The sequence below is a fragment of the Poecilia formosa genome, unplaced genomic scaffold, assembly GCF_000485575.1.
Source record: "Poecilia formosa unplaced genomic scaffold, Poecilia_formosa-5.1.2 Scaffold35, whole genome shotgun sequence".
NCBI lineage: Eukaryota > Metazoa > Chordata > Actinopteri > Cyprinodontiformes > Poeciliidae > Poecilia > Poecilia formosa.
In genome coordinates, this window is record NW_006799974.1 from 1,577,862 (window position 1) to 1,605,076 (window position 27,215).

General features: G+C 38.5%; 1 protein-coding gene across 1 annotated transcript; it reads left to right on the forward strand.

The window, feature by feature from the left end:
* On the forward strand, window positions 1-27,215 carry cplx2b (complexin 2b). The gene is made up of 4 exons (XM_007550295.2): window positions 1-126; window positions 16,727-16,893; window positions 23,051-23,226; window positions 24,574-27,215. Exons 2-4 carry the CDS (start codon window positions 16,863-16,865, stop codon window positions 24,766-24,768), a joined length of 402 nt encoding a protein of 133 aa, XP_007550357.1. The 5' UTR covers window positions 1-126; window positions 16,727-16,862; the 3' UTR covers window positions 24,769-27,215.

A 27,215-nucleotide genomic window follows, 5' to 3' on the forward strand; every position in this document is an offset into this window, starting at 1 on the left:
CGCAGGAGGGGGTGTTGGTGGTGGCGGTGGTGGAGAGAGAGACGGGATATAGGACGGGCATCACACGGAGGTTTGGCTGCAGACTCGCCGGGATCCCTTTCGCCTCGCCCTCTCCAGACGCATCAGGTCAGTAAAACCAAACGCGCCGTGCGCAGAGAAAATATCCTGGGAGGGGCTGCGGGGAGGGTCGCTTGGTGTTTTGCTTCTTTCTCTGATGAGCTGCTCCTCTGTTGCAGCTCGTATGGTTTTAAGGAGGTGAGGTTTTTATCTAAATTATTATTGCCACTGTTGTCGGTGTGTGACGGTGCAGATAAGCGTATTCAGGCGGCTTTGGCGAGCTGCAAAATCCAGGAAACAGCGCGCTCTCCGAAACCGCGGGGTTTGTGTTAGTTCTGCACAAACTGCGGATGATTATACTCCCTCCTCCGTCACCCACCTGCGTCTTCTCCCTCCGTCCAGGTGAAGGCGGAACCTGCCGCCATACCGCCTGGATGAGAGAGTACGTGATGAGACAGGGAGGAGGTGGCGGTTTTTCCACTAAAAAACCATTGATGGGGAGGAGGCAGGAGGCCGGCTCGGGTCCTCCGCAGTGCCTTCACCAGCAGCCAGCATCTCGGCTGCTGATGGATGATGGAGAGTCTGAATTATTTATAGCAGCCACAGCATTGATTAGCTTTATGTAATTCGCCCCGGAGCTGAGAGGGGGCTGCCACACTGGTCGGTGTTGTTTGGTGCTTCACGGAAATACGATTTGCAATCAATGGGTGCGTGTGCGTGCCACTGTGCACGCGCATATACAACAAATCCTGTTTGATGGGAGGTGTGTGGAAATGGGTGAGAAACAGCCAATCACATGGAGAGACCTGAGCCATAGTAACTCACTCTGCAGCGCTGAAGAAATATAAATAACACAAAAACCAGACATTTATTTACTTTAATTACTTACATCTGCCTCATCTTTTTTTTTCCGCTTAGCTAAATAAATCAACTTTTTTTATTTCTTTTTTATTTCTCTGTCTAGACAGCAATAAATTCAATTTCACCACACAACAGCTGTTATGAAATTTAAAGAATAGAGCACTGTTTATTTTAAGATCTTGATTTAATCAAAATGTTAGATTTTTCTTTCAACCCAGTTTTTTTTTTTTTGTCTCTATTCTTGTCATCTTTGTTTCTGTACAATTGTCTCTGCCTCTCCGATCTGCTGCTTGAACCAGACGTGACCAGATGAGATTATTAAATAAAGTCTAAAATGAATCAGGGGTAAGACTGACTGTTTTGTGTATGCATGGAAACAACTAAAATGAATTGAAAAGAGCTCAAACGAACAGAAAAAACTGAAGCTGAATTGGTTTTCTCCCATACTTGGATTAAAGAGACGGATTTTGTTTCGCTCTTCATTTCTCGGGTTTGGTTATCAAGAACATTTCCTCAAGTCCTTAAAACTCCTTGTTATAGTTTAGAAAACAAATTATCACCACAGAAGCATAACTTTTATGAATCCATAAACGAGCCACTCTGACGGTTGTAAGAAAGCACAATAAATATTTACTGAGAAATAACGTATTGATCTGAACTGAATGTTTCTACATACATTTCTATAAAACATCCTCTACAGCTGGCTTAAATACCTTGGCTCTTGATTTATTTTGACTCTTTGTAACACTGACTGTGCTCAAGGCTTGTTAAGCAGATGCTTCCCTTGCCCGCTATTATGTTTTGGTAACACCTTCGATAAACTGTTAAAACCCTCAAGAGGTTTCTCAGAGCAGGAAAGAATGTGACTGAAAAACACGCCAACGTGTTTTTACAGTCAGCTGAAATCTGTATCTCTCTCCGGCAGCAAGTAGAGTTTTTTTATTTGTTTTCATTTTAGAGGATATAAAAGCACCACATTAGCATTGCACATTTTCTTTATGTGGATTTAGTCCTAGCTGGGCTGGAGACTGTGTTTATCATTTGTAAAAAGCCATTACTGAAGTTGTTCTAACAAATGTTAACCGCAATATTTAGTAATACATTTCTATTGTCTATATTTTTTGTTCTCAATGATTACTTATGTATTATGCGATCTTTTGTATAGATGTGGTTTAGTGGATTTTTTTAGATAAACTCCTCACTGCAGGTTTGCTGGGTTAAAGCAGAGAGTTTCAATTTGCCAATTTATTTCTCTTTGGCCATTCTGCATCAGGAAATACAAAACCTTTTGGCTCAGATAAACTAGACCAGCAATATAACATGACACTCTGCCAGCAGTTGCCTTGTTTTTCTGTCTGCAAACCTTGACAAGAACTAAGATGAGTGTTTCTCCAAAGGATTGTGTTTTTTATTTCAGTTAAACAATGCACATTTTACTGATCCATTCTTGTTGATTCATAATTTTGTCTCAATGTTGGATTTGATCTGGCAATTCGAGCTAATCCTGAAACCTGAGATCTTTTGTACTCAACCAGTGCATTGAGTCTCTGTACTCTTCTAAAGAAAACACAAACTTTACAGAATTGTTTGAATTTGCAACATCTGACTTTTCTATTTTATTTTATTTATTTATTTTTTTGTCTTTTTTAACAATTAGTTAGACTCTGGTTTAAATGACAACTCAGCAGTGAAGCATGCATCTTTTTAATCTAATCGCTGAAATAGCGTGTATCGGCAACCAAACTATTGTATGCTTCCATCTCTGAGCTGTCTGCTATGTTTTGAGGAGAATATGCTTTCATTATCGGCGTCACTGTGCTGTTCTCATGACAAAAAAAAAATGCTGGCAGAGCTGAGCAAATGAATAAAGCTGCAGCTTCGATGGCTTTGTTCTTCTTAGCAGTGAGAGTTTTGAGTGACAGCGGCGCACAAAGGTTTGCCCAGTGTGTTGGCTTCCGTGCTCCCATCTGATGCAAACACGGACCTCCGCATATGTGAGCCGTCTCGGTTCTGATCCGCCATCAACCCGCATTTAACATCCTGCTCTTTCACTGTTTCTGAGAGGAAACCCTACAACTTCCAGATTGAGACTGCATGATGACATATGAGAACATCTTACTAAATTAAAATATCATCAAAAAACAAAACTCATAGACATAGGGAGCCTCATTACAATTTACTGCAATAATAGACTCAATATGGAAAACACCTAAGTGAAAAAAGTTAGTCCCTTTATACAACATACAGTGCTCTCTAACTCCAGCTGGGGGCTTGGAGAAAATCTACGCATTTCATGAGGAACCATTTGATAAAAAGTCATTTCTAAGAACGGAGTGGGCGATTAATTTTCCCAAAAGCTCACTGGAGTAACTGCATTTTTTATTTAGGGCCAGATCAGTAGCTGGACTCAATCTTTCCAGTAACATATTTCATAATGAACTCTGAATACTTTTTGAGTTGATTTCTGGCAATAGCAGTCATTGGAACTGAACAATAGAAATTAAAACCAAAATGAAAAATGTGCAATTTACGACATGATTAGGTAAGGCTTGTCAAATATTGCAAGTTTTGTGAAGAGATGCCAAATGTTTAGGGAAATAACTTTTAATTTCTGTTGATTTTATACTATGTAACACTCTCTGTGATCTTCATTAGATGGGGCGCTGTCGTATGTGTCAGTGAGACTCCATGCAGGCTGAGTTATTGGAAACAAAAAATAAATGTTTCAGTCTATTATAATATTAGTATTGTGGAAAGGTTAAATGATGTTATATTATCCAGCCTTTACTTTAAAATGATTTTATCATCCTAGTCTGGTTTAAATGCATAGATTCTTTGCTCTCACATTGTAATGTTCTAAAATATTCAAAATCCTCAGACCTAACTCTTACCTTAAACACAAGCTACACTCACAAGATGCGAAATTAGATATTTCTTGTCATCCTGTGTGCAATTGTGAACTGGAAGAGAGTTTAGAGAGGTTTTTCTTTATGTATGATCTTTTAAAACAAAAGTAGAGCACAGTGGAGCCTGCACCTTTGAGTTGTCAAAAGTTGACATTTCTGAATTTTTAACAGTTGTACGCTCTGACACAAACTGGTGTAGCCAATAGTTGGAGGATATCCCTAACTGTGGAGAAGAGAGTATCTGGTGTCTGAAAAATTGTCTCCTTCTCAAGAGTCACAATGCAAGATCAGAATGTCATCACAATTTTCTCTCCTTTGTCGTTGCTCTTTTTCTCGGTGTCAATAGCAGGTGTAGCTCTAGTCGCTTTTACCACGAGACAAATACACATCACGGCTCACAGCATGACAGCTTTGCACACATTATTTTCTGCCTCTTTTGCTGTGAATGAATGTGTTTCAGAGGGTGCTGTTTTCAGTGTGAAAGCCTCAATACAAGCTGCTCCGGTGAGGCTGCTTGTGTGTCAACGCATGTCGCTTTTGGTGATACCGCCCTTCTAGAGTGGCCTTGAGAGCCTGCATTTATGGGTTATTGGGCTTTAGTGCACACACAATGGTCCTGACATGGGTGGACAGACAAAGAAATATATTTTTTTATTATTACTTTGTTTAACCTTTATTTTACCAGGATATCAGGGGGATTTGGCCAAGAGGCAGCAACAGATACATCAACAGTAATCTTGAAAATAAGAGCATTTTTTTATATATATATACAGTGAAATATTAATTATTATCCAAAATTAATATCTCATGCACTTTTAATTTTGTATTTCTACTGATCACCATGAGCCAGTTCAGGTTGGACCAGGACGTCTGAGGGTGCACTTCATTTAAGAGACGACCTTTTTCTTTTTCTCTGAACTGGACAATTGCTTTTCCTGTTGGCCATTTTATTTGTCTTCCCTTGTGATGAAGGGACGATGACTCAAAACATGCAAAGTTTTTCTTTTGTGTTCAAAATTAGTCGATTTACCCACCCGCCCGTCCTTTATTGACATATCTGAGCGTGAAAACCATAACTCTGCCAGCGCTCTCTTGATATCATTCTCATAGATATCTCAGGCTTCCTGTTAGGTATGTCTGTGTCTCTGCACATCTTTGTTCCTCTGTTTGTCTCGCCGTCCACCTGTCAGTTTCCTCCCACCTACTCAGGTTCCCTCACCAGCTCATAAAACGTCTCGACTCCAAATCGATGAGTCATTCTGAAAAACTGAGTCACTGACGCTCCTCTGGCTGATTATGAGTCTCGCACCTGTGTTAGATTTCATCTTTGTTTCCCCATTAGATGACTCACTGTAAAATATTTGACATTTATTGCTTCTTAATGACCACTCAGACAGTTAATGGACTTTTGGTGGGCCGCGGCTCGCAATTGCGCGACATGATTTTGACCTCTTCAATTTTCCGCTGGAATGACTGAACTCCCTCATAATTTTTCTCATATACTGGTCTGCATGTCCGGTGAGGAACCTGGGAGCCTGGCATCTCTGTTACTTCAAGAGCCACATTTCAACAAAACATTTGCACTTTTTTTTTTAGACTTATGTTCAAACTGTAATAATAAAGAAATATTTTTAGACTTTTGGGGGATTTACAGGCTTAGATGCAGCCCTGGTGTAAACATCACATGTTCTCCCAGTAACTCCTTGTTGTGTGATTGCATCAGTTCATTTTCTCCTGCTCAACTCAGCAGTGTGCAAGTTCTTCTTCTTTCCACCTGTCTCTCCATCGCTGATGCAAAGAGCCTCCGTTGCCTCGGTAATGACCCTTTGGCACCTGTTGCTGTGGATCTCCGAGTTGGCGTCACTCAGACAGCAAAGGTGTAGTTGACTTAGGAGGAGACAGAGCAGCCTGTGAGGCAGAGACAGGCTGCTCTGCTGCTTTTACTTCTCTGCTGATTTTATTTCCTGTCTGTAAGTCCTGCTTGAAGGAGAAAAATCTTCCCCTTTTTGTTTGATTGCACAAACACAAACAAAAAGGGAAGCCAGGTTCTGCTGAGAAGATTGTTCTAAGAAGAAAGCGCCTGAAAGACATGTTGTAGCAATTATAGAATATTTGTTAATGGATAAAAATGATTTCAAGGTAGTGTTCTTACAAGAATAAGTCATTGTGAGGCTTTTTTTTTTTGTTGCTTGCTGCATTTACGATCTTGATAAAACTAGTGATCAAAAGTAAAGCCCGGCCAACTTGTAAATTTGATTTTGATCGGTTTCTCTGGTTTTATTTCACACAGTTTTATTTTATTCTTGACTTTTGTCTATTATCTACCATTACTGTCCCTTTCTTATTATAATTTCTGTAGTTATGATATACTTGTGAGGGACATAAAAGAGCATTTTATGTTATGAGATCCTTTTTTCCCCCCCAACAATAATTTTCCATGAGACTCTTGTCCACAGGTGTCCTCTGACAAAGCTCCACCCCCACATTTCAACCAGAGCTCAGCATGTTGTGTCACCCCTCAGAAAACACACAAGGTTTATTGTTCAGTCAGGCGTTTAATGAATCTCTTCATCCAGAAAACCCTGTTAATTACCTGCACAGCAGTCTTCAAAGCCTAGTTAAAGAGGTTGAGGTCGGTTCACCTGGAAGCCACCTTGAAGAGCCTTTTCATGTCCCGCGTGAAGTGGTGAGGTTAGGGATTTCCTTTGAGTCGCCTGTTCAACATGGCGCTGTCACTGCGTTTATCACAGAGCTCCTCACACTGACAGCCAGTGATAGGAAATGAGACGGTTCGTTTCCCCATCTACAGTGTTCGACATCATGTAGAATAATGTCAAAGAAGGCACATAGATGTAAGAAGCTTATATACATATGTATATTTTTACAACATATCAACACAGGGTGCAGCAATGGTCAAAAGAGCAATGCTTTTAGCAAGCCAGTCAAGCAAGTAGAGAGCTGGGTTTGGCTTTAGTCAATAATAGTCTGATAAGAAGTTTTCTTTTCCGATCAAGTTGGCTCAGCCGCAGTCACAGTTTTTCCCATCCTGTCACGATGTGCATTGGGATCAATGGTGTGAAATTTATTGTTCTGCTGCATTTGGAGTTACTTTTGCCATGAAGTCAACTTCTTATATTCTTTTTTTTTTCATTTTTAAGCATTAACTGACCGTCTGGTAATGACATTTTGATCTTCTGAAGTTGACCAAACATCATAAGCTAAATTAATCACAAAGCTGTGAGTTTCACTTTCAACTCCAAACATCCAGAACATAAATGCATATTATTAGATCAATGGTGCCGTATGATTTGAGGTATGACATGAAAAATCTGTGCCAACATGGCTTACCTGGTGATCAAATTGTGTTTGCTGCTCTGGGAAATGTATTATAGTGATTTCATTGGTGTTATTTACCTGTGTCATATTTGAAGGGAGTTTTCTGACCCACATTCAGAATCAATCTTGGACTTAAAACTGTGAAAATGAAGACATAACAAAGTAACTAACGGGTGCAGGAGGATCCAAACAGGAACAGTATTTTGGCAGCATCTGAAATGGAAGGAGATTAAATAAGGGAAGACGGATCACAGAATAGAAACGGTGGATTGATATCGAATGTTCTTACAGTTTCGACAGGCTTGTGTTATTGTGGCAAAGATTATTGTCGACCCAGTGATCAGAAAGTGGAAGTGGTTCATAGCAATGGGGCAGATTGCTGGAGAGCAGACAGCCACGCCAAGGCTGAACGGTGGCAAGGCTGCAGGGAATGACCAGAGTGAGCTAGAGGACCGAGAGCTTTGTTTTCATATTGGAAAGTGAATTCTGGATTGATACAAATCTGGAAAAAAATCAGATCCCAATCCAGACCGTTTATACATGCATAACAAAAAATTAAACCAAAACAAAAAAGTAAACAATTCAAGCTACTTCCTGATAAAGTCATACTACAGCCAAACTATAAGGAAGAAATAGTCTAAATTAAACCCCGCAGGATCGTATCTCTGTGGTTAAGAGGTTAGTAATTTGGATTGTGTTACCAAATTAAATAATCATGACATAATTGGAATAATCCCAGGTGACATAAATGCAGAATCCAGTGTTTCCCGCTTTGTTCGTCTGTTTAGCTCTCCATCTCCCAGCAGCATTCATCACTGCACTTGAGCAGTTGGCAGGCGTAACAAACCTCGCCGCCCACACAGCCTCGCCGCCCACCCTCCCAGCATGCCTCTGGCCACTTACCACACTCCTCTTAACCCTGATGGAGTGAAGAGGAGGGGCAGCGAAGTGAGCACTTATCGACAGAAAAGGACAAAAAAACAACTAAGGCGAGAAACAAACGGTGCCAATATTCTTCTCCAATACATCACAATGTCGCCGCTGAATGCCTCACATCATGTCTTGTATTCCCATTCGGGACGCTTTTGAAAAATTTAACTTTATTTCCAACCTCAATCCAGGTCATTTTGGTGTATGTAACATTTTTTACTTACAGTTATATTTTTGAGCTGTTAGATCACAAAAGACTTTGATATTATTCTTGTAGTCGACTTGAATCACAAATTTGTAGTAACTCAAAGGGACTTTTGGCTATTCTTGAAATCCAGATGCTATAATGTGACTGGTTTCATGTTTTACTTTTACTACACACGATAGTTTTCTTTAATTAAATCTCAGTTTGTGTAACTTTACCCGTTGTGTTTGAGCCAAATCTGTCCTGCACATGAGAGCAGACCGTCCAACTGCGTGTAAAAGTGTCCAAATTGTTTCTCTTAGGACATCTGTCCCACAAAGACACTACAAGAAAATGTCTATTTTCTTTAACATTTATTTATTCATTTTGTTTTCCAGTCAGTGGTAAACATAGCTTGGTTCTAAGGTCTTTCTTTATATTCTATTGTACTCTACTCTATGCAGCAATTGCATTTCAACAAGCATGAAGTGCAAATGCTATCTGTGATAAAACTAAGCAGATCCAATTATCAAACAGCTTGTATTAACCTTTTGCAGCATTATCTCCCACTAATACTTTCCTGAATGACTTCATCAGTCTCCTATATTGTTCTGGAGGAATTTAGATCCACTTTTCTCACTCCAGTTCATTGAGATTTATCGATTTATATCCTTTCTCTTTCACATTTATACTACAGCATTTCAGTGAGGTTAATATTTAATTATGACTGGGTTATTGGTACACCTTAATTATTTTCTCTTTTTAGCCATTCTGTTCTCGTTCTGCTGAAGTTTTGGTAATCATTGTTCTTTTTGATCTGAGCTTTAGTTGTCAAACACATGGGCTCACATTTAAGACTAGAATATGTTGGTGTGCAAAAGAGCTCGTGGTTGACTCGGTGACAGTGAGGGGAGGTCCATCTTGGTGTTGTTTTAACAAATAACTATAATTCAGAGCTGCAAACTGCTAGATGTTTTGCTTTCAATCATTGTGATAGCAATCACTTAATCAAACAAGAGTGTACTTAGTTTTTCGCACAGCTTTTCCAACTGGGCTTTGAAAATATTGGATATTTTTGTGCACTTGAGGCCTGATTTAAGAAACAGAATGTGGTTACAATGAGATAATTTTCAGCAAGAATGAGGTGCACTTTTTTAATGATTATACTTTACAGCTAAAGCATTTAAAAAAAAATAAAAGCAAGCAGCCTTTCATGACTGAGCGTTTTTCATATTTGCTGGCAAAAATAGGGGCTTTCCAATATGTTTTTGACTATTTTCTCTTTGCTCTAATTGCTCTTTGCTCTGCTTCTGGCAGCTTTATGCTTTAATCTGATTCATTTAGCACTGGAGTGCCTTCGCTGCTTTGCCTTATAATTTTCCTCTCTTACCCTGAGTTTTGTCCCTTAGTCTTCCTGACATTTTCATCCACTCCATGCTTTTTTCTTTCCCATTATCTCACTTGCATCCTTTGCCCTAATTTCTCTTTTAATTTATCTCTTCTGTCTCTCTTTTTCTCCCTCTTGGTCTTTCTCATTCTTCAGTCACATGACTGCAAGACAAATGAGTGAATGCCTCACTGGTGATGTATATCCTCCTTCCTGCCCCTCCTTCGTCCATCCCCCTGAAGAGAGGAGACAGAGAGGTCTGCAGATACTTGGACTTTATCAAAAGTAGACAAAGAAATGCCTCCATTTCCAAACATCATCATCAAGCCCCAAACCTCGTGCTATTTTTTAAACCTATTTCCCATGAGCCATGGGGATTGCTAGTATCGCTTTATGAAAGCTGATATGTATGTTTTTATCTTTAATCGTGTGAACTTTAATCAAATTTTTTTGAAGATTGGTCCATTTTATTTTTTTTAACCACAGACATATCTGGCAGCATTTTAGTTTTACAGAACATTTTTTTTTACTTTTCTAAAGTGAGATGCTTGAATTTATAAAAGATATTTAGAATTTTTTTTTCTAAAATAAGATAACTTAAACAAAATAAAGAACCAATACTTTCCTTTTTAAAATTGAAGTACTTTAGATATTAACTTGAAAATAAAAATTAACACAAGTCACTCATCAAAGATATTCAGAAGGCTATTGGGTTGGAATTTAAATTACACAGTGGCTTTTTATAGACTAAAAATAAACCCTATCTGTCTTCTGGTCCGCTACATTACCAGTCATTAATGAAATGGAGTAGGGTGATGAATTTAATGAATTGCTAAGATAAGAAACAGTGGAAGCAGAAAGCTAAGAGATCAAGAACTTTTATCATTGGCTTTGTGTCCATTATATTTGAAACTCTTACAAGAGAAATATCCCCACCTTTACTTTTAAATTTGAGAGTTTTGCAGGTTAGCAGATTTAAAAAAAAAAACTAAGAAGTGGTGATGGAGTAGCAAATGAGTGACATTTTTGATGAGAGCTGGTAGGGAAATATCAGCAGATGATTAAATGTCAACAAACGAACAGCTTCTGCTTCTGTCAAAGGCGAACGTGTCGGCAGTGTTACATGATCTTTTGTCTTTTCAGGTTCTTTTGTCTTCATGCTGAATGGATTCACTCAGAAAATGTCACCAGCTGTTTAGTTCCACTCCATCACCAGTTGGCTTTTCGGTGACTGTCGTTGTTTTGGTTTTTTGTTAGCCTTTTGTAGCTTCTGTGAGTTTCATGCAAATTACAGTTCCAGTTGTAAACCCCTCTGTTTGTGCCACATCGCTTTATTCATTTCTATTCATAAGTAAATTAGTATTTTGCCTATTATCCACTTGAACATGTTTATATGTCTCTGCCCAGTTGTTTGGCCATTTTTTATTGTCTGTTTTGCTCTGTATTTTATTGGCTTTAGATAGTGTTCATGATTCATGCAGTAAAACATAAATAAATTAAATAAACTGACCTAGGTTGGGTGCCAATTTTCCTCTGGTATTAAATCATGTGATAGCTAAGGGCTGATTGAGCTGAAAAGCCATTTTAATCTACTGCTTACACACTTGTTCATGCAGATATTTTATTTTGACTGAACTCATTTTCTCTTAATTGTTTGAAGAAATTCTCAAGTTATCTTTCACTGTCCTACAAAACTGTTAAAACCACATCACATCTCTGCTTTCTATGGGTGATGGTGCTTCAGCTGGTTCAGGCACTGTATGTGAATTTTCTGCGACCAATTTAATTTTTTTTTTTTTTTTTTTTTTTACCTGGACATACATTTGGGACAGGATGAATGGAAATTATATCCAATTTGGTTTAGATCACATCATTTATGTGAAAATTAAAGACAAGCATATTCTAATGGCATTATGTGGAAATCTGACATACAGCCAGGGACACACCAAAGCATGACACTATCAGACATGATGCTTGTTATCTGTCACTTAAGAGAGTTTTATGATGATTAGGTCAAAAGGGTTTTCAGCATGTGACTACATCTTCTCAAAATAAAGAATGCTTTCATTTCAAGAGGGCAATAAGAGCTGGGAAAATTCGCATGAATTTAGTCACTATCTTTGCATTCGCAGTCGAGGTGTCTTTCTACGTGAACATCCATGGGTCCTTGTCAAGTCTAGCATACAGTTTCATCCAACGCTGCTGCAAAGCGTGGTTACACTGTGAGTGTAATAAAATGAGTGGTTAAAAATGGTAGTTACGAAGAATAAAAGATTCTAAATTTAAGCTGGTTTCCATCCATTACTGTAATGTTCAGGCAGCGTCACATTCCAGGCAGATCAAATAGGCTGCCAGCATTAAAAATTCAATCAGATCCTGCACGGAAATAGATTGTGAAGGATCATAGTTCATCTGTGATGCTGTTGTACAAATGCAGAGCCACACAAACGTCTTGTTAGGTTTCATTAAAGTCTGAAATATGTAAGCTAAAATTAGTTTTCTAACTCTGAAAATCCGTCAACATTAACCCAGGCCAAAAGAAAAAATGAAGTCAAAGTCAGTGGAGCAGCCTCTTTTTTTTCCTGCCAGCTTGTGCTGAGGGAATAATTTGTCGGCAGGAAGTCGTATGAATAAATAATGTTTTTGAGTGGTGAGATTGCTCGTTGGCAGATCTGAGAGCGTGGCACATCGTTAGCAGGTCATCATTAATTTATCCACCAGTGTCTGCAACATTCGTCTGCAGCCTTTGGTGACTTTTGCATTGTAAATGAATTATTTTGTAAAACGAACAGAAGTTTTTCATTTCAGAGATACAAATATTTATTGTGTTATCACAGCCTACAGCTTGTGTAAAGGAGGTGATTTTAACCAAGAAGGAATGTTAAAATGCATTCTGAAGAATGTACAAAAGAATCAGGTTGCCACCAGTGCAGAGCTTGCTCAACAGCGGGTGGATGCAAATCCATATAAATGCATAGTGAGGACTTTTGAGCAAGAAGGACAGCAAGAACTGTTCTACAAAACATGTCAGGGACACACTGACGTTTAGCAGGAAGTTCAAAAAGTTAGTTTGTGTGATGAATCCTCTTTTTCATCTACAGGAGAATCCCTCAGATTTATCCCAAAACCACTGCCATGAAAAAAAGATGCAATAAAAATATCCTCCAAGAACAATTTCTTCCAACAATCCAGGAGAATATTTTCAGCATGATGAGGCACTGGTTTTTAACAAACTTTGAGAATTTGGTTGGCAAACTCCCCAGAAGAGTGTTAGCTCCCCAGATGCACATCCACTGTGATATGGAGGACTACAGAAGTTATGCAGAAGAAGGATCAATGCTGTAATTTTATGTATTTACTAACAACAGTCAATGCAACAAATACAATCTTTTAAATGGCTGTACAGTATTAAATGAAACAAAAACAGAACACATTTTTGCAACAGCCAAGTTTCTTTCATGATTTTTTTGGCAAAAAAATTTGGAAGCTTCACTTTGTTGGCGTTTGAAAGTTTTTTTCTTTTGTTTTTTTTTTATTAGATTGGAAAGTAGAATTAACTTTGTCTGCTCCTTCTCTCCTCTTCCCTTCTTGGTCTGGTTGTCAGTTTTGTGTCGACACAGGATGACAGGCTACCTGCCAGGCTTCTATCCCAGGCACTCTACAAATGAGTTTCATTCTTTTCATGTCCCTTAAACTTGAGAGACAGCAGATATTTACTGATAATTGATGTGCAGATGAGTTCTGTTTCGATGTCTGGTGGTTGAAGCTTCACTTTGACCTTCATAAAGACCAAAAAACCAAGACTGACACTGTTTCAGCTACAATAAATGTAATTAGGATACATCACTGAAATTTATGCTATCAGCACTTTAGTAGACTTTGGAAATGTATTGACTAAGTCTTTACTTATACCTTAACATCTAATCTTTGTATACAAACAAATTAAAGGGGGCTTTGTTTACATTTCAACAATGTACGGGCTGCACAGCCAACTGAGACAAAGTGTTAAATAATTTTATCTGGTGGAACGAAATAAAAATCTGTAGGAAAATTATGTGATCCTTCCCTACATATCTGATTCTAAAACCAGCAGAGAAACCATCACTGCTATAAGAAATGTGTATATATTTTTGTTTTGTTTTGTTTTGTTTTCCGTCTTTTCTTTTCTTCTCTCATCTCCTCTTGTTCAGCTGTCATGTACATGCGCTGCTAACGTATTCATGGTGCCATTCCCATCCCAGTCTTCAGCCGGTAAACTAGGAAACAACTTCCAATTAAATGGGTCGGATCAGTGAGCCACCCTGCCTGGCCCTGATAACATTATCCCACGTCATGCACTGCTGCCAGCGCCTGGATTATAAAATAATGATAAAGAAAATTAAGAAGAAGACCAAAGAGTGATGGAGGGAAATGGTTTTGGAAGATGAGGCGAGGGAGGCTTACCCTCAGGCACTGTCATCACTAATTGTATACTATATATTTGGTTCTCTGTGAATACGCAGGGTTATGTAAGATTTCAAAGCTCTTCCACTATCACCAGAACCAAAAACTTCAATATGCTGTTGAGCTTCCGGTCCAAAGCTATCCGCCTACTGATAAGGCTCTTACATAACGAATTCATTTCTCCTGAGTCTGAGGAGTCTTCCTGGAGGCAGGTAGAAGCGTTTCCTATGATAACTTCCTATGAATTGTTATGGAGAGCAAATATTATATTGTTTTTTTTTTATATTGTTGTTTTTTTTTCTTCTATTGTGTTTTCTACAACTGAAATGTTGCAGATTTACTAAATCCAGGAATATTTCCCTTAGATTAGTTTTTTAGATCCGAATAGTCAAAAATTATGGTATGCCAAACATGAGGACTGTGAGTCCTTTCCTTGCCGATGCTGTTGTCCAAGAGCCGCGTCTTTCCTTTATTCTATTACTGAGTCCTGGAGTCTGTCTCTGCAAAGATAAGAGAACTGCTCTTTTGCCAGACCACAATCACCACACAGACCATGTCGTTAATGCAGAAGATAAAAGCCAGTTTGCTGCTGGTGGGAAGGAACAGATGGAAAAAATCCATACATCTCTAAATGTAACAAGGGGAAATTATTTCTTTTTATTATTTTATTTGTTTATTTTTGCCGTAATTTCCTACAGGAACATCTGGTATTTATATTATACACGGGACGTTCTGTAACATACGGCTGTAGCCAGATTAAAAGACACATTTCTCTCTTATTTCATTATTACATCAAACTAAAGTTTTCCTTTTGATGCCCAGCTATCAAAGTGATGTGTGAAATGTGTAAGTCAACCCAAGAACAAAACCAACAGACTCTGAGAAGGTGAGAATAACATTAATCAGAGTGAAACAAGTCCTGAACTGACACGAGCTGACCGAGGGCCGCTCACCAAGGAAGGAACTATTAATCCAAGACTAACATCATTTTGTTATGATGTTTAGCTGCAGGAGGGACTGGTGCACCTTAACATGAAGTGGAAATACTGAAGCAGCATCTCAGGAGATCTTGGGCACAAATATGTCATCCAACTGATCAATGACTTAAATCAGACAGCCAAATTGGTTACAAAGTGGTTTAAGGACAACAAAGGAAATGTTTTGTGTTGGTCATGTCAAAGCCCTGATATAAGTCCCACAGAAAATCTATTGGAAAAAAAAGCAATACGAAGGAAGACGCATGATCTGGTATCAGCAATGCTAACATTTTCTGTCCAGACAGAAGATCCATGTTCATGCCAATTGAAATCAGGCGCTTGTAGCCCTGGAGAATTAGACACAGTTAAAAATGGATTGTTGTCCCGCTCTGCCACATCTCCCCTGTTACCTCCCAGAATAAGCGGCCCAATCTGCTGTCCCATATCATTTCAGCCCTGTTCCATTCAGCACTGGCAAACATTGGTGTAGCATAATGACAATGGGCAGTCGCCGAAGGGAAAATCAGGGGAGCTCCGATTTAAAATAGAACGCTGTTCTGGTTCACTAAGTGTTATAAAGTTGGAGGATTTCATCCTGGCTGACATTGGTGGAGGAGAGCCAGTATTTAACAGGGCAACATTAAGTGCATATACGGGAACATGTTTTGGTTAATTGCTCAAATGCCATAGTCAAAGGGATTAGAAACCATGTGAAATAATTTTACTAACTGTGCTCAAAAGCAAGCCAATTTCACATTATGGTTTTAACTTGGGATATTATAAAAAAAAAGAAACACCTGACCTGTGTACTCTGTAGTCTACTTAAATCTGTGTGTATGTTCAAGAAACCTCGGCGTTCTTTACTGGACAACTGTGTTTAGACAGATAAATTATGTTTTTTTTGAGTATCGGAGTTAAAGGGACTGAATACATATGTGTATTTATTTGTTCCACTTCACAATTATGTGGTACTTTGTTAACATGTCACAAAAATCCCAACAAACTAAGCTTTAAGGAGCATTCATAATTATTCACAGCACTGTATTCTGCAGCTCAAAAAAACAATGTTTTCATTGAACAAAGTAAGCTATCTTCTACATAGATACAAATCATTTATCTTTTCTACTCAAGTAGTAATATTTCTAGCTCTACATTTTGTTCCTGTTTTTCTTTTGAGACTGCAAGTTTAAATAAGTCATGATTTTTATTCAACTCAAAAATGTGGCTGTTGATTAGCAGGTGTAGAACTTTATTGTCCAGGTTTCATTTTTATTTTATATGTGTGTATATGAGACCTGACTGGATTTGCAATGGGGGGTTTTCTTACAAATTGGGTGGTTCAGATGAATGAAGTAATCATAGCATTAACTTTCCATGAAATATTTATTTTGGTTTGGCAGAATGTGATGACTGATGTGTTTGGATTCAAGTACAGAAAGAGGCCTCAGTATTGATCCACGCTCTTCCCAGAATGGGATTCCTGCCACAGAGGGAATGAGTGTAATAAAGATCTCATTATCTGTCCACGACTTGTACATTTCCCTCACAGTGGCAAAGACGTCAGTGTTTAAAGCTTATGTAATGTGTGTAAATTGAAGCTATATGACTTCATGATGTTCTTTGATTTTTTTTTCTTGCCTTGCAGAAAGTTGTTTGACATTACAACAGAAGAAGAGAAAAGTAAAGGCGACTGGACCAACGAGATAGCTTCAGGCTTGGTGGTTACATGCTTGGTGTTCTTTGACTTTGAGGAAAAACTATTCTACCAAGCAGAAGGAACCATGGATTTTGTAATGAAGCAAGCATTGGGTGGTGAGTATGTGACTACAGTTTCAATGCTCTAAACATTTTTAGTTAGGAAGTAATTGTCAAAGATCCAGAAAATCTCCTGCAGATTCCATTGTAAACTAAACTTTACAGTAATGATGTTTAGTGCTTATTTAATAAAAATCATGTGATCATTGTTTTTGTTTCTGTATTTATCAGTACAGAGCATGCCACATTGCTAATAATTTTGCTATTCATCTAATTATCCAAATTAAAAACGTCCCACCTTCAAAGAGAAAGTTGGCACAGAAAAATTTCAAGGAAGATGCTGTTTCTAACAGTATCTTGACACTCTCCTGAATCCTTGTTATACTGGACAAGACATTCAGAATCCTAGTATTAAAGGTTTAGAGAAAACAAAAAACAGAGACAATGGGGGAATCTAGGTGAGTGAAAGAAAAAGCCCATATACTGGAACAAGTGACAATGGAGTGAAAAAGGTGAGGATGATCAGATGAATGTAGGGCACCTGCCAGGGAGAAACCCTAACCTGAAAAACCTAAAAGTGCACAAAAACAGACTGACAAACTTTTTAAAAAAGTTACACATTGGAACAGACTCCAAACCAACAAGCCTGAAGTACAGAACAACTAGTGACAGACTGTGCAAAAATAATTCAGATTCGTCCAGCCCTGAAACAAAGGTGAGGTCTTCTCTGTGTTTTTATGTTTTCATAAGACCAAAAAAATCAGAATGGATCTGCTGACAAGAACCAGTCTTGAAATATGGACTGTTTGACTCAATAACCTTTATGAAACATGATCAACAACATAAAAGTCTTTCCTGGCTGTGGTTTTTCTTTTATGGTCCCACAATCGTAATCTTGTTCTGCTTCAAACCCGTTGGCCTCCACGTCTCTTCTCATTCACTGAAAACAACATAAAGATGTCAATGTGAATCTTCTTGTAAGTCAAGGGCCTCCAGGCCCAGAGGTCATGCCTCTTTAAATCATTCCCCTCATCTACTTTCATCAGTTCAATGACCACCAAGCCACAATGAAATGAGATTTATTCCTTTACAGCTCAGCTTGCCCTTCGTCTCCCTCCTTCGGCCCGTCTCCCGTTAATTTATCCTCACCACTCATGCCCTGCCGTCCCTCAGCTTTTCCCTTTCTCCTCCTCCTTTACTGCAATCCATTAATCTGAATGCTATTTCGCGTCTCTCTTTACTCAACGTTTGTTCTCTTAATTCTTCCTCTTTTGACTTTTACTCATCTGTTTTCCACTTTTCAGCCGTGCAACCACTGATGGAGCTAATGTAGCTGATGTTAAGATTCAAGAAGTTTCGCTGATTTTGATAGCAGCCTGCGATCACTTTTAATATACTTTAATGTGACATTTATGAATACAAATGAAACGAATCTATTTGATGGAAATTATGACACTAAAAGAACAAAAGAGAATAGAAACCTCAGCAAGTCTAATTTAGCTGTGTTTACTATGTTCATGAAAGGTAAAAGAAAAATGAATAGATTTTAAGCAGAAAATTGGACACATTGCTGCTGTGGTGTAACATTTCTCATTCAACACCTGAAGATGTGTAACAACAAAGCTGTTGCTTGAGAGAAAATGTGTTGTGTGTTTAGGCTGAAAAAGGAAAGAAGTCTCCTGATGTGCAATGAACCAGCAAAGTTTTTTATGAACTCATCTTCCCCTTGTTAGCTGAAGCCTGAACTTTAACATTTTAATCATAGACAGCAAGTCCGTAATACTCTTCAACCTCCCGTCATTTAATTCTCACATCCTCCTATTAGCCATGTCACTTTGTCTTTCTATTGGTTCTTCCTTTTCACCTTGGATATGAACTTCTCCTTGGTTCTGACCCAGTCCCTTCATGCAGCAGGACCACACACTACCTTCTTCATTCTTTGCATTTTAATTGGCTCTCATCCAACCATCAATCTCAAGTTGAAAGGTCATAATTTACCACCCACAGAGAATCTGTAGAGTGTGGTTGACCCTTTCTCTTTGAACTAGACAGTTCTTATTTCCCTGACACTCGACTGGACTGTATTGGTATATAAAATCAGAAGCCAGCACTATTTGAAGGAGAACTTAAGTTGCTTTTCTGCAGTTCACTTTAGACTGTGTTGGAGAGCCTCAGGTTTAGTCAAAGAAGGTTCATGTCAACCCAAATGACTTCACTGATCAGGCTGAGGTAAAGAAATCATCTCCTGGCCCTTGTTTGACTTTATTGCATTTTATATTTGTGTTAAGTTTATCTAAAGAAAGAGTTTTTGCTTTGTTCAAGATGAAGAGATATTGATGTATTGAATTGTGATAATAATTCACATGAAGGGTTGAAAGCAACATCTCCAGTGTTCATTCTGCTGTCAGTTCTGTTTCAGACTCAAACATCCTGCCTTTCCTTCCTTTATCAGAAAATCAAACCTGTGACGTCCTTGTCTTTTCTCATAAAGAAGCTGAACTGAAAGATAAGGAGGAGATAATAACTGTAGGACCAGTGTTAGGCCGTTCGGACCCGACAGCGTCCAGCCTTCTGTTTCATTTCCTGTGCAGGTGTGAGAAAGATGAACAAGCGAGGATTCAGTGATAACCTGCAGCTGAAAGGCAGTTTAATCAAAGGCTCTAAGACCCGGACAGTTTGTGCTGCTCAGTAGCACTTTGGTATGGATGTGTTAGGTTTCTATGTGAGGATCAAGCAGGTGTTAGTGCTACAAAACAAACAGGATCATGCCGGCTGATGTATGGTGCAGGATTTTAGCCTCTCTTGTGACTTATGTGGGTGTAATTTGGAGGTAGAGGTGATCCATTATTTAAATTAGCTCAATTTTTCAAACCCTTCCACCCCTGCAGCACTGCAATCCATCTGACAGGCTGGAGGAGGAGTCAGCGGTGCACGCCTCATCTATCCGACTTTAACTTTCTTCTTTCACCCCTCATACTTTCCAACTTTGTTTGCACCTCTTTGTCGTAGCTACATGGTGTTAAAATGTGAAGTGGAAGGAAGATTATTCTTCTTTTTTTTTTTTTACATTTCCATAAATGTACATATACAAGGTGTAACATTCTCACCTGTAATTACTTTCATGCATCTTCTTTCCTCTTTAGAGAGGCCAGCAGGACACCTTGTGTGTATTTACATTAATATTTGTTTGAGATTCGATTAGATTCAGAAGACTGCTTATAACATCTAATAGCAGGTAAAAGAGGTGCAGTTTTTAATCATGACTTCACATTAACAGAAAAATATCAAATTTTAGCATAAAGCCAATTTGCAATGCAGATATCATCCATCTATGCTTTTGTGTCTCAAATAAATATTTTGGTAAAACTTTGTAAAACACAGACAAGGTTGTTGTTGTTCTTTTGTTTTTTTCATTTCTCAAGGGAAAAATGGAGATCCAAAGCAACTTGCCTTTTAATAAAAACAATAGTCACCCCATAAACCTAATAAGATATTTTGCTAACACTGGAGAAAACTACTGATAATACATGGCCAGTTATTTGTTTAAGTTGTTATAGAAACATTTTGGCAGGCTCTTTAATCTAGTTTATTCTGTACTCTGTAGACTCTGAGATTTTACCTTTAATGTTTCTCTCTTTTTGAATTCTAAGGTAGCTTCATTTAAATTAAATATTGTTGTTTTTATTTTAAAAAATGCTGAGGTTTAATTTTATGGAAAATGAAGGAAATCAAAGAATTACATCCTTGACACAAAGGTGTTTGCAAACATGCCTGCACTTATTTGAGTGTTTTAACACATTGAAGCACCCACATCAGGCAGCCTGACCTTAACCCGACTCCCCAGTGAGTCCACTGGAACATTTCACTGCCCGTTTCTCCCACCAGCTGAGTGCTAATTTGTCAACCTCAGGTTTGCTGCAAACACACCGCGCTGCAGGGCCATTAGGGCCTCTGCATGGGCCTGCTGCTGAGCGACAGGACCTGCCTCCCTCCAGCTCACTCACCCCAGAGGGTGTGTTTCAAGTCACGTTTGACGGCTTCAAGGAACAGTTTGCTCCAGATTGTTCTGCTTCTTCTGCTGTGCCTTATTAGGCCCCAGTTTTAGTATGTCACTGTTTCATAGACATAAATAACCCCAAGTTCATTCTTTTTTTTAAAGAAGGTTGTTTTTTTTTTTTTTGACACTAGTGGTTTTTATTACCTGACAGGAAATGGGCGGGAAGGAAGAGACGCAGCAAAGATCTGAAGGTTGGAGATTGAACCCAGAACTGATGCATCAAGGACTATACCTTCTGTATTTCTTCCACTACACAATACAACGTCCCAAAACTTCCAGTTCTGATTTAAAGTGCTACGACGGGTTTCAGAAAGAGCAAAAATACCGACTAATGCCGGGACTTAAGGTCATGTTCATTCGTCATCTCATACCCCACGATTCAACAGCTTGGAAATTTTGGGATTTGGCTGGACCATTGCAACATGTGGATATTTTATTTTTTAGTCGTTGTGTTTATGATTTGCTGATTTGTTTTGGGTCAGTTGAGCCCCTCTGGATGCCCCCCAATTACTTGCTACCCCACTGACTTTTTTTTTTTTTTTCAGTTCAAACAAACAAATGAGACGTAAATGTAAAGCCCAACACATCTCCACTGGCCTCATCTTCCCACTCCTATGAAAATATTCTGGAGGCGCCATTGTTTCAGGTCATTGTCCTGTTGATGACTCAGTTTGTGATGGCCTCACGTTTCACTCTTAAATATGTTGCTGTACGGATCAGCTGCCATATTATTTTTTACAAAAAATAGTTTTTCCCTTTCTGCTCTTTTGGGCACCTCACGCCCCGACTAAAGGGTGAACTGTTAATTGTTTTAAGTACAAAATCTCCCACCTGTTAATGTCTATTTTTTAGTGAGTACTAAAAGCATAGTGGTGTCCTGGTTGCCTTCACACAAATAGGTTTTCCAAATTTCCTGCTACCTTGAGAGTGTGACGATGTCATCGTCCTGTGTGAAGGTGGTTCGGTTCATGCTTTCAGTATAATCTCCAGCAACACAAGATCATGATAAACAAGAGCAAAACAATATAAGAAATGGAAAACATACATTAGAGTACATAACATGACCTAAAAAACATTCGGTTTCCAGTTGGCACGCAGCATTACCACAAGATTCATTGCAGAAAACAGATTTCCCTCTGGTGTTTCTCGACTCTGTTCTTGCTTTTCTTCAAATGAACAATCTCAGCTGTCAAACACACAGAATCTGTTTTCAGGTTCTGGTCTAACAAAGGGGTTTCTCAGAAAAGCAGGCCACCAGCCAGGCCGTCCTTACACCAGCGCCCGAGAGGCAGATCAATACTCAGATGAAGTTTTCTCTCTGCTGGACAATCCATAATTCATACACTCTCAGGTGGTCCTGTATTTACTATTGATCGGACTGAGGTAACAACAGCATTATTGATATGTTGCTTTGATGTCTGGGGAACATCTTTTCTAAAAAATGAAGAAATTATCTGGTTTTAAGATACAGAGAAAAGCCTAACATGAAATAATCCCAAGGCATCTCTCTCAAGGAAATTTAACCCGGTGTGTGGTCAGCCTGTACCACTGATATAAACTGGCACAAATCATAAACTTTTGGAAGAGCTTTCCAATATCTAATAATTTCAAGGTTTGTCATCATTTCCAGGCTTTAGATTATGGTGAATTTATTTTTTGAAGGAAAATCTTTGAGAGTCAAACCTTTTTTGCTTTGCTTTTTACCAATCACTGTCACTATTTGTGTGAATAATCAACAACTCCATGTAAAAAAAAAAAGCTGACTTTTTAATACATTGGCCACATAACATGAAGCAGAACTTGAAACTTGTAATTCATGATCAGTGTGGTGCCAGAATGTTTACACACAGGTAGGTGGGACAGATGGCCGACACCGGACGGAAGAATGTGTCGTCCCTGGCCTCGTTTGTTCTCTGAAAATCGTCCAGCTGGCTCCTCTTCGTCTGTCTTGTTTATGAGACATCTTAAGGATCTGCAGTTCATCCAGTCACAACATAATCCTCAAGAAATGCTGAGTTTGAAATATAAAATGTGGCAACTTTCTGTTTTAAATCCAGTTTAATCTCAGAAAAACTGTCATTTACACAATCTGAGTTCGTGTTTGTTTGATTGTTGGGATCCTCGTTAACCACATATGTTTGCCTGACCTCGGTCCAGGGGCCACCAAGGACATGGGTAAGATGCTCGGTGGGGAGGAAGAGAAGGATCCGGATGCAGCGAAGAAAGAAGAGGAGCGACAGGAGGCGCTGAGGCAACAGGAGGAGGAGAGAAAGGCCAAACATGCCCGAATGGAGGCAGAGAGGGAAAAAGTACGACAGACCATCAGGGACAAGGTAAATATTTATAAATTATTATGAGAAAAGATATTAAGACGAATTTAAATGATGTGAATATTCTCCCTTCTAAGCAGACTTTCTTGCAGTATCTCACTGTGGTCAGTATTTGGCTAGTCCGGTCCTGACAACAAAACATGCAGTGACGATGAACAGAAACGAGAACATTCTCCTCTGATCTGGGACAGCTTATTTCCTGAAAGGCTTTGTTTTAGCCTCATTTTCTTCATCTTTGTTGCAGCGTTCCACTTTTATGACCATGTGGAAGAGCTTCAGGCTTTAGCTCATTTGATCAAAAATACCTCACTCTGATCAACGCCGCTTACAGCCAAAAATACTTCCAGCATTCCAAGCTACAGAAGACCAGCTTCTTATTTATATTATTGGAGGTGCCACAAGAGCTACAACAAAGCTGTTTTTGATGCTTTATAGTGGTGAAATCTTTTTATACGCTACAGCAATCAAATTGGGCTATTTTTCAAGTCGTCCTTTTCCCCTGCTCAACTGATTATTGATGCAAAAGATGTATTTCAGGCATTGTGGGATGTTTGAGCTTCTGTCTGTGATAATGACCTCATTAAGGGATTGTCAGAGCACGCTTGAGATGGGTTGTTATTTCTGATATTGATCACGTGGGTTCAAAACATTACCATTTCAACCTGAAGTTGTGTTGCATCTGACAACAATTCAGCTCCTTACTTTCTCCTGATATCTTTAGAGAATCCACTTCTTTGACAGACTCTTTTCTTTGAGACTCTTCAAAGTTTTCAGCTTCGGAAATTGAATTTAGATCAATTATTTTGGAAATTATTTGGACTCATAGGACTTATTTAAAGTTAAATATGTCAAAAAATGTTATAATTTCAGTCATGTTTGATGCCAGCCAATCAAGAGAGTATAAAAACTCAATCCTAAGCATTTTTGCTTGAAATGGTTTCCTCTTGAAATAAGAAAATGTGTGTGTATTGCGTTTTTGTCCATTAGAAATTGTCCTTTTTATTAAACTCTCTTGTCACCTTCATGTCAAGCAACTGTGTCACCCTGCAAAAATGTGTTTCTTAAGGTTTAATTAACAATGACGTATTTGCTTGTTTAAATAAAAGAAAATCATCAGATTATTCTCCGTAACTTAGAAGTGTGATCTATGCTTTTCTTGAATGAGCTTCTCTTTTTTTTGTAATTTCCAACCAATCTTTTGTAAATTATTGTAATGTAATTCCAAAAGAGAAAATCAAATATAATTTAATTCTCTTGCACAAGCTACAAGGTGAACAAAAAGACTTAAATAGAGTTAGGATTAATTCCCTCTGTCTTCCTCTTCCCACCGCCTGTTTTTCTGCCTGCCAGTACGGCTTGAAAAAGAAGGAGGAAAAGGAGGCGGAGGAGAAAGCAGCCATGGAGCAGGCATGTGAGGGATCACTGACACGCCCGAAGAAGGCGATCCCGAGAGGCTGCGGAGACGACGAAGAGGATGAGGAGAGCATCCTCGACACTGTCCTTAAGTACCTTCCCGGACCTCTGCAGGACATGTTCAAGAAGTAAAACAGAAACACAAAGCGAATCAAACGAACCCTAAATTTAGGGTCCGTTCTGGCCTGAGGCCAGGCTGCAGGGCAACGGGGAAGCAGGGATCTTTGTGTCGGGGACTTTGGGTCAAGATTATATGTCAAATGGCTTTGATTGTAGATGTTTGAGTTTCAAAATTCGTCAGGAGCAAAAAGGATCTGGGAGGGGGCAGGGGTTTCTCAAACTTTTAGAGGCTGCACACTGCCTTTGTAGAGACCTTTTACTTCTTTCTTTTCTACTCTTCAAAGATTTCATTATTTGAATTTCTTTTTCCTGCATTATCCTTTCAACTGCCAGGTAGTGCATGTTCTATCCTTTTCTTACTTTTATTGTGTGTTAATTTAGATTGAAGCGTTTGTCACATTCCTTTAATGAAGAACAACATTCCACAGTGCACGCGTTTTCAAAGAGCACTGCCACCACGTTTTCCAGCAAGCTTGAGTCACCATAGTGGGTGTTTTCTACTTTTACAAGCCTAAAGAAGGTCTTTCAATGACATTTGCTACATTAGAAACGTTTTTAGGACATGTGCCTTCATATCATCTCCTCTTACAGAGGAAGTCGTAAGTGAGGGATTAATTTGTGAGTCAATGTAGTTGTTAAAAAAAAACAGTTTTTGGAATGATCTATTTTGTGTTAAAATAGCACTATTTTTCGCACAGAGGTGTTCAGAAAATCCTTCAAGAGACCGTTTTGTTTTACAAATAAATTGCCAACAGCTTATTAGACTGCCATCAAGTAAAAAATAAAAAATGTTAAGCAGGCTGAAAACTAGAAAATTTTATATTCAAGCAGATCTTCCATAACCTTTTGAATAATTTTATTTTTGTTTGTGTAAACAGATGGAAAAAACATATAAACAAAGTTAGCAGTCTCATTCACTTAGACAATCAAACAACTCAACACTGAAACGCTTGGGAGTATCTCCTTACTCCTATCATCGATGGTTGATAAGTATTTGCTCATTTAGATCACAAACTCATATTTAATTTTGTCTTTTCACTATTATAATTTAATGGATATTACTTATCAGGCAATGATTGAGAGTACTGTTTCTTTTATTCTGTTAACGTGCTGCAAAAATTTATTTCAGTGCAACCAAGATTGTTATTTTTCGATGTTCACCTCAAGTGAAGCTCATCGACATCAAGACCAAAGAAATCCTGGTGAGATCTCTCTGTTTCTTTCGTCGCCACCAGTTTGCTTGCTGGTGGAAAACTCTGCCGTACTGCGTAGAAAACAAAAGTTTAGGCCAAGCCGGAGAGGAAGCGGGTGTGTGACCTGTTGCATCTCACTGCCTGAAGAGCTGATAGTACTTCACTTTCCTGCATCTTTTAGTTCAACTAAAGAAAAACAAATAAAAAACTATAGTGATTCGTCACGTCGTATTTGAGTAGATGTACTGTGATTCAGCAACAATCTCTAGTGAAAGTACTTGAATATATGGACGTTCTTGGGTAAAAACAAAGCATGTCGGTCATTCCTAAACAACCTGATGGCGAGTCAGTGGTTAGTTATGCAGCGTGTGTGATTAATACATTGTTCCAATGTAAATAAATTTAGAGATTAATAGGACTGATGATGACGCTGCACACTGTAAAACCTGTTCCTTTATTTTAATCATTTTCTAGCTCAGATAGGACTTTTCACTAGACAAAGCCATATTGTTTAGACTGCAATAATTACTTAAAATGATTTTAAAAAAAACAGTATATTTCAACATTGAAGCTGTCTGATGTTTGTTTTCTGTTATAAAATTAGACAGAATGTTTCTGTTTGTAAATCTTCACCACTATCTTGTATACTTTATGTATACGCAAGAAAAATATATAGAAAGAAGAACCCATTGTTAGAAGTGTCTCTGTGTATTATATGTGAACTGTAAGTGTGTGCGTGTTTCTATGTGTGTCTTTCTACATGTCTGTGATGTGAGACCACGTTGTTGATTCGCATAGTCCTTGTTTAAAACTGTAAATGTGTCTTTGAGCTATAATGTGCAGAGGAAGAAGCTGATTTTGTCTCCTAGTTGTGCCATGCCAGAAGAAGAAAACAAAAAAAAAAAGATACTCAACACATTCCTTTTAGATATTGAGCATGCAAGTGTTTGGTAGAGACAAGAATAAACCGAATGTCACACACCAAGAAATATATGTGTTTAATCGTGAGCTGCTGTTTCTGTAGGAGTCTCCAGGCAACAGAATCTGTGCATTGGATCCAGAAAATCAGCTCTATCTGGGGCTTGAGGAGTCTTTCATGTTTTTTGTTTTTTTTTTTGCTTTCCGAGTTAAATAAGTGGAGGCTTCATAGTTTGTATTTTTTGGATGTTAAGCAAATATAAAGGCATCATTGAGAGCAGGAAATACTTCATGTGATTTCCAAAAACACTGCCCCTTTTTGCTCCCTAATTTGAAAAAAAGAAAAAC

Excerpts from the sequence above, each read along its gene's own strand:
- cplx2b (XM_007550295.2), top strand. The coding sequence starts at position 16,863 with ATGGATTTTGTAATGAAGCAAGCATTGGGTG. Across the intron at positions 16,894-23,050 it reads AATGAAGCAAGCATTGGGTG|GGGCCACCAAGGACATGGGT; the intron begins GTGAGTATGTGA and ends ACCTCGGTCCAG. Across the intron at positions 23,227-24,573 it reads GACAGACCATCAGGGACAAG|TACGGCTTGAAAAAGAAGGA; the intron begins GTAAATATTTAT and ends TCTGCCTGCCAG.